The following is an 8,672-nucleotide window of genomic DNA, read 5'->3' as shown; positions in this document are numbered from 1 at the left end:
GTTTTGAAAAAGGCCTTAAATTTCTTTACATTAGACTAACAAAAACACAACTGGTGTTTTAAATGCAGGATATTGTTTACATAGGAGAGGTGGAGCTTGGCGGTGTTCATTGGTACATGCCACTGCCTACATACAGTGGAGAACCAATCTGAAGCAAGGTTTCATTTCAGGGTTTCATGAGCAAGTTTGTTAAGTGTGTTTTGATTTGACGGTATTTATTTTCTGCTTGGTTTCCTTCATCAGTCCCCTTCAACAGATTAGGAAATGAAATCGCTGTTCAGAAATCAAGGGTTGGCAGTTCTGGTGTCTATGAGTATGATCTTTATCGCTGCTTACTCAGTGGTGATAGCTTTGTTTCTAAATACTGGAAAAATAGGAGTGACCTCTTAACAGCATGTACTTTATGCCTTCCACGGCTGATGCTGTTTGCTTTAAATGTTTTAACTTGTGTCCGTTTCAGAGAGAAAAGCTGTCTTTCTCTTGATTATTTTATTGCTGCTTAAATGACAAAATATATTTGGCAGTTGAATCTGGTGAAGTGGTGGCCTGCTGGTGCCTGCCCAGTGTGGGTTTGTGCTGCTTGCTTGTGGTTGATCTTGCTTTCTTTAAACACGTGTTTATTCCTGTTTTTTTTTCCCCCTAAGATTCAGGCATTTCAGGTTAATTGGCTTATCCCTCATCCATCAGTTTTTGCGTTGTTACAGTTAAATTCCTTTGTCTTGCTTGTGTAACGCTTGAAGATCTCAGAGTTGTATTTGCCTAGAGAAGGAATGAGATTTTTGTTTAAAGCATTCTATTAATTATTTCACTACTGCTTAAAATGATAAACTGGATTCCATTTCTTCCACTTGTCAATGTGGTCAGTTGAGCAAATAAGGTTTTAAATTGATGGTTTAAGTTGTTAAAAAGCCAAGTTTTGTTGAACAGGAATAGTTTCAAGCTCTGATTTGAACCATTAAAGTAGTAGTAAGTTTAAAAAGGATTGTTTGGGGTTTTTTTGTTGGTTGGTTGGGTTTTTTTGACCCCATTTCTTTTGGCAAAAAATGGTGGTGGATTTTAGTACAGGGTTGTTTTTTTTAAAAATGTACTTATTATGCATATACAGTTGTCAGATCAGTTCTTTACTATGTACTGCTTGTACCTCTTTCTCCTACGCAACTTACATCTCTACACAGGGTAATAGTATTTCAGAATATCCAGATCCATCTTCTGAAGGTTTTAGTTTCTGCTTTTGAGGGGCTTTGCAAGCCTCTTTTCTCCCACTGTTCTTGCTCTGGATTTGCAGAGACCCCAGACAGATGCTGTCATGTGGTACAATTATGCTTTTACTCTTTGTTCATCATGGAATTGGAGTAAGACTTTAAAATAGCTGTTCCTTCCAAAATCTAAGTAAAACTCCCTAGGAAAGGAAATTAATTGCAAGGTTTTGTATTCATGCTTCTATCAGGGATTACATTTGAAGTGTGTACTTCCTGATGATGGAATGCAAACAGAATGGTTTATAATGTATGGCATAAACCATTAGACCCTGAGCTTTCTGTCCTTAATGTCATGGCTGGTAGTGGTCTATACCAGTTCAAGAGGGAAAAATAATAAATTATGAAAATGCATTTTGTAATACAAAATTAAATTCTCATTATCAGTCTTAAGTGTCTGATGAGCTGATTTGCTTGGATATATATATATATATTTAGCTGTGTGGTGATGTTAACTATTTTACTGATACTTTCACCCCTCTGCACCCTGAAGAATACAATCTATACCCTTACAAGCTTTATACCTTATTTGGATTTTTGTTACTGAAACAAGTGTTAGGTTGTGGCTTAAATGCTACATTCTCAATACTTAGTGTATATTTGGGCAACTTTTCTTGAGCAGATCTTAACGATAGCATGTTATATTTTTATTGTCACTGTTCTGATGACAAAATCAGCCTTGTCAGGGCTTTCCTCATCTAAGTCAGTAGGCTAAGGGAATAGCATCATGAGCACAAGCTAGTTCTGCCTGTGTTCTGAGCTACATGGGCAAGAGGCCACATACCTGTGTTGGTGTGGCCCTCTGTCTCTCCTGGAAGTACTGGCTGGTAATAGTCTGGCTGCTGAAGCGGCAGAGTGGTTTCTGGGTCTAACTGGTTTTGACGTGGCCAGATCAGCGAGCGGAATAAGCATGAGACTCTTGTGCCTGATTCAGGCCTCCCTAGTTTTTTAAAATTATTATTCTTAGGGTTTGGTTTATTCAAATCTCTGAACTCTACTCTGCATACTTCTGCATTATTGTGACTGATTTTTATAATTGGAGAAGGTTTTTTTACATTGAACTCCCAGAAAGAATAGAGGAGAAAAAATGAAAAAAAAAACACCTCCACACATCTGTTTTTGACTGAGACATCTTAGTGTGTGTGGGGGTGTAGGTTTTAAATTGTTAGATGTAGATAGTATGGGAGCCTTCCTGAATGGATGGGATGGCTGTTTTGATCCTGTTTAAGGAAGTAGGACAATCTGATGTAGTACTGGTTCTTCAAGGAAACTATTTCCAGAGAGGTTGTACATAAACCTGCTAGTTTGCAGCTTACTGTACAAGTACTGTGTGTCTTAAGTTCTTGTTGCATAAATTATTACAAGAAAATTCTCCATGATCTTTAGTTATGAGGGTTTTAATTCAATTTCTTATTTTTAATAAAAATAATTGTGTGAAGACACTCATAGTAGGGTGCCATACAAAAGGGTACCATATGTGTGAATGTTGCAGGCTTTCAGTAGTAAAACAGTGATGTGCAGCAAGTAATTTTACTACAGTTATTTTTATTACGGCTTTCCTGTTTTTGGAGAGCTGAATTTAATAGATTGCAGTTTAACAGAATTGACCTTGTGTTTAAGTTGAACTTAAGAATATTTAAGCAATGCTTAGTATACCTGTGAATACTGATATTTTAGCTCCACCTGTTCTGGATGTACCATATGTATTTTTAAAATTAAATTTCTGTCAGGTGCTGTCCAACAAACATGTGGCTCCAGACCATTTGTTACAAATATGCAAACGTATTGGCCCTATACTGGATAAGGAGATACCACCCAGCATTTCAAGAGTGAATTCCTTACTTGGTGCAGGAAGACAGTCATTGTTACGTACAGCAAAAGGTATGGGTTTTTTATTCTTTGAAATGGGTATGATACATTTTCATAAGTATGTGGTGAAGACTTTTGGAATGCTTAAAAATGGTGAGCTTTCACTAATATTGGCCTCCACTTCTTCTATAGTGAGTTTAATCAAGCAAAACATAAGTCATCTGTGTATAGAACTGTATATCGTTTATTGTGAAGAGGAGCTTATATGTTGGCATCACATGATTTATTGTTATTCTGGGTGCTGCGGCTGCTGAATGTGGCCAGTTTTCTGTGTCACTGCAATGTAAAGAATCATCAGGACACAGGTGTTACTCCTCTAACATCTGCCAACACTCCCAGTAGTATATTGGCCCATGTTGGTTTTGAATACAGTAGCAGTTGTGCTCTGTTCAGTGCAAATGTGAAACAGTAACACCAGTTTTCTGAAAGGTTTCTTGGTTCATGCAAATGGCATCATAATTAGTACTTGTGACTTCTATGCATAGGCAGGAAGAAAGTCCTTGCCCTTAACTGAAAGGGAGTTGTTGGCAGTGCATAAGCAGATACTTTATTTGATAGGGTAGATCTTTGCTTTAGATTTATCTCTTCAAATGTTTCTGGGACAGGGGTGTTCATATGTTTTCTTATGAGGTTCTGTTGGGTAGCTAGATGGTATGATGTGCAACTGGTTTATATGATACTATTGCATTTTCAGTTGTCTGTCTTAATTGCTTTAAAAGATGCACACCAAATGGCACTGACTATTCAGTCTTGAAAATCAGAATTATGATTATTTCAGCGCGAGTGTGTCAAAATTACTGTCAGTGTGGCAATATTTTTAAGAAATGCAGAATTGTCAGGTTGGAAAGGACCTTTTGAGATAATCTAGTTAAATAATTTAATAATAGCTAATCAATACATATTTTTATTATTGATTAATACAAATGAAAATTGAAAAAATAATTAGTTGCTTTAACTGAGAATGAGTAGGAAAAATTCAGTTGAAAATTTAGTTTTGGGTTACGTGAACTGCAGAGACATCACCATTTAGGAGTAAGTTCCAAGTTTGGTGATTGGTTGTGGTGTTTGTTTTTTTTTCCTGTGTTACTGTATTAAATGTACTTTTCTCTTCTTGTGAAAGCTTTGGGACATTTGGTGTTCCTATTTTTTTAGTTGTTTCCACACTGTGTTTGGTATCAGAGGTGCATTCTTTACTGTGTTTTGGAACTGCAGCTTTCTTGATATTTTTAACATGCACTTATGACTAACCTCAGTTAGTTTTAAAGATTGCAGGAACACTGTTTGGAAGGGTTCTGCATTTGCTGCTCTTCACAGAGGAAGACCACCTGAAATTCCTGTTAATTATGGCACACCACCAAACCTTGGTAAGCTCTTTTCTCATTACAGTTGCTGTCAGCATGCAATGCTTATCTTGATACTGGCCTTGCCGTAATGCTGAAAGTTGCACCTTAGAACTGGATCTGGAGGTTTATCTGGAGAACGTTTGTATGACTTCACTGGAGTTATGTATTGGGTACAAAGGTCTGCTCCCAACACTAGACAGACACTAGCCTATAGACAATCTTTTTCTTCTATAAAGCCCCTATATTAAGTGGATGAACCTGCAGAAAATGCAAATCATTCTCCTACTGATAGAAGGACTCTTATGATTTGAGGTATATATATAGAAAGCCACGGGAAAATACATATAACAAATTGGCACTTTTATTTGGAGACTGAAGTTTTATTGGAATTGAGAAATTTTAAAATACTGTCTTAATAAAAAATGCAAATACAAAAAACCCCTGAATTTATGAATTCTGGAAGTCACCTCTAGTAAGTCCTTAAATAATATATTAATGGAAGTTAAATAACATCATGTTTTAGAATAGACCCGTTTTAAACATCAGTATGTTCATTCTTTTATTTCTTTGCATTGTAGTGGAAGTACATCGAGCAAAACAATTAACTGGATATGCAAAGTTCAGTACTTCGTTTCCAGGATGTATGTATCAGCATGTCAAGATGCACAGACGGATTCTTGGCCATCTTTCTTCTGTATACTGTGTTGCGTTCGATAGGACTGGACATAGAATATTTACTGTGAGTTGATGAAATAGATCCATATTTGAATATAGTTCTACATAGGAAAGAAAATAACTTTGAAATGCATATTACACTAAAACTTCTGGAGGTGGATATCAGTAGTATTAAAATTTAGCTGTTTATCTCCATCACTATACCTAAGTAGAACAATTTGATGTAATTAAAGGTCAAAGCATTTAAGAAATTGTGCTTAACATATGATCTGGTGTTGACCTTGATGTAGAAGCTTTATTCAGTGGTGTAGTTCCATGTTAAGCACGTTTCGTGTTCTCTGTGAAGTGGCAGAGGAGAGATTGCTTTTACAGAACAGTACTTTCCTTGGCCATTATGTAAGGAATCCTCTCAAACTTATTCCAGACTTTTTGCATTATATGGTGCAGATTGTGGTGATTGCAGTGTAATCCTGAATGATAAGTGAATGTTTTTGTTTTGGTTTTTTTAATGTTGGTCATATTACTTCCTTTCATTCAGCTTAAGTAGCATACATAGTTTTAAATAGAAGTGTGATTTACCAATCTGTGGAAAAACAGTTAGGTTCCTTAAAGGAAACCTTAAACTTCTATCCCGAATGTTCTGGAAAACCCTTGCTGAGTGTAATAAATACTTCTTTCTAGGGCTCAGATGACTGTTTGGTAAAGATTTGGTCAACTCATAACGGCAGATTATTGGCCACATTACGAGGACATTCAGCAGAGATTTCTGATATGGCTGTCAATTATGAAAACACTATGATTGCAGCTGGAAGCTGTGATAAAATGATCCGAGTGTGGTGTCTGAGAACTTGTGCACCAGTTGCAGTCCTCCATGGACACACAGGGTCCATTACCTCATTACAGGTAGGTTTGTGTTTTTTAAAGTGTTTCTGTATGTAGAATAAAGTAGATAATACATAATAATAATGTAGATTGATTGTGAGAAGCAGCCAGTCCACAAAACTCCAAGCTGAGTTTCATTTGACTGCGTGGTGTGGAAAGTTTGAAAGTATTCTGATAGTAGAAAACAAGAAATAATATGGGGGGGCGAAAAAAAAAAAAAAGATGCTCTTTCACCTGATTTGAAAAGTTGTAAGTCTGCTTTAGTAGTAGAATTTGTATTGATGTGACACCCTGAGATTAGCTAGCTGTCACATTGGTAAGAAATAACAAGTTTGCTTGGTCACTTATTGAAGCTAAGAAATGTAGTTACGTGAATGTTCCATGCCAATAGAGCCTTCTATTTTTGTGTTAGTACTTCTCAAGAAGGAAGTTCACTACCTTATCTTCTGTTTGTGGAGAGAAGTGCTTTGTGGTTGCTGTTACTAGTTTAAGAAGTAACTTTAGTGTCCATCTTAATTTTTTGTGTCCAAGTGCAAGGAACTGATGTTGTGTTTCCCATGTAAGCTAGCATGTACATGAATGGCAAATAACTTCCTCTGTGCCTGTCAGTGTGGTTTTCACGTGATTAAGATTATTCTTTTGTGTCTGCCTGTGGGAATATGAACATCTGTATATTTAAATATTCATGTAAAAAATTAGTCTAAACCGCAGGACAAATTGGCTTTTTTAAAGAAAAAGTTCCTTTCCTCCCTGAAATTCATGAGTATGTAACTGAAGATAATGACGGGAGTCCTTCACTTAAAAAAAGATCACTATCCGTAATTACTGAGAGGTTGGAATCAAAGAGAATTTCTGGGAAATATCATGTCATCCTACTGTCTGTTACTGGTGACCTGATAGCCTGGTTTACGTGAGGAGTGTTCTGATTCAATATGTGATTCCAACATCTGTGAAATGGGTATTTGACTTAATCTCAGAAATAGACATTATTTCAAAAGTGTTCATTGTAATATGTTGCGTATTTAAATTTGATAAATTGTGATACTTTGTGTTCTTGGTAGTCCTTTGTAGTTGGTCTTGTTGTGATTTTGTAATTTCTTACTTAGCAGATAAACTAGTAGCTCATTGTCCAGATTTTTTGTTTTTTTCCAATGAGACAAACAGGCTTATGTTGAGGGGTAAAGAGTGGCTACCTGCCAGCTTGTGATGTTAAGTACAAAAATAATGTATCAGTTTTCTCAAAAATTCTGACTCCCAGACTGATACTCATATTTGCAGAGTTGCTGCGGCATTTGTTGCATTTTTTTTATTATTTTTTTTTAAATGGCAGAGCATTCACTGATAGTGTTTATTTTATTGTAGTATGGTGGATTATTGCTTTTTGTTAAATGGCAAAGCATTCACTGATAGTGTTTATTTTATTATAGTATGGTGGATTATTGTTTTTTGTTAAAGTGTCCTTAATAATACTGTAATTGTAATATGTACAATTTATATGGCCATTTTTAAAGGTAGTAAATTGCAGTATTTGATAAGCAATTTAATCAACCCGTGTAACTTGTGTTCCATAAAGTATTATGAAGGGTAGTTCTGTGCATAGCAATAAACCCATGTCTTAAAGAAGTGTGTGTGAGGGCTGCCTTTAAATTTTTGTGATACCAGATTACATGTACTTGGATTAACTCACAACTGATGTTCTGCTTAATTACAGAATTTTTAAAAGCCTGTTTAGTGGAACTTCCTTGTATTTCGTTCTTTCAGTCTGCTCTGCTCATCATTTCATTAATTGACAACATTTTTAGCGTATGATTGTGAGTAACTTTTTTAGAAGTTCATAAATAATTTTTAAATGTCTCTTTTTGTATGTCTTTTTTTGTCTTTAGTTTAGTCCAATGGTGAAAGGCTCCATGAGATATATGGTATCTACTGGTGCAGATGGAACTGTGTGCTTCTGGCAATGGGATACGGATTCCATGAAGTTCAAGTATGTAAGCGGGTTGCTGATTAATGTTATGCTATGATTGATTAAAATAAGTTGAGTGTTTTAACCAGCTAAAAAAAAATTATTTTTTGGTGGTTATAAAAATGTTCTGGAAATAATCTTATGTAAATATTTTGAAGCACCATCACTAGCTGTATCTTTTACAAATTAAGTTATTCTATTACCTGGGGAGGTCAGCTGGGAAATACACTAACTTCATGCTACACTAAAAGTACAAATGTAGGGCAACTAGAATTGCTGCAAACATCAATATGTTGGAAAAGCATAACAAAGCTTTTTGTTTGTATTGAGTTTTCAACAGTTCTGTTGTTTTAGATGTCTATTACAGCCCTAGTATGTTCAGGATAGTTTTAAGTGTTCTATATGTGATTACTGTTGATCTGTTAAAAAGAAAAGCAAACGCCAGAAAGAATAAGATCTTGGATAATCAATCTGTATCTACCATTGTGCCATATAGTCATAGTTGGTATAAAAGGGACCATTTTACATTACAGCAGCTATTTAAAAACAAACTAACCAATAAAACAAACCACAAACCAAAAGTTAAAAAGATAAAAACAGAGCAGTCATTTAGAAAGCGGAAGATTATTTTGCTTTTTAATCAAAGGTGTAGTTGTATCTGAAGAATCTTTTCAGGCTGTAAGT

At 35.5% G+C, this 8,672-nt stretch overlaps 1 protein-coding gene across 1 annotated transcript in view; it reads left to right on the top strand.

The window, feature by feature from the left end:
* Positions 1–5,111: 5,111 nt before the first annotated feature.
* Positions 5,112–8,672, top strand: part of BRWD1 (bromodomain and WD repeat domain containing 1) — a 49,440-nt gene continuing 45,879 nt past the window's right edge. The window contains exons 1-3 of the mRNA XM_010000426.1: positions 5,112–5,207; positions 5,825–6,046; positions 7,909–8,009. Coding sequence (XP_009998728.1) covers positions 5,112–5,207; positions 5,825–6,046; positions 7,909–8,009 — 419 coding nt within the window. The remainder of the gene's footprint in view (positions 5,208–5,824; positions 6,047–7,908; positions 8,010–8,672) is intronic.

This window comes from Chaetura pelagica, unplaced genomic scaffold, assembly GCF_000747805.2.
Source record: "Chaetura pelagica isolate M959 unplaced genomic scaffold, ChaPel_1.0 scaffold244, whole genome shotgun sequence".
Lineage (NCBI taxonomy): Eukaryota > Metazoa > Chordata > Aves > Apodiformes > Apodidae > Chaetura > Chaetura pelagica.
This window is presented reverse-complemented; position numbering and strand designations above follow the sequence as displayed.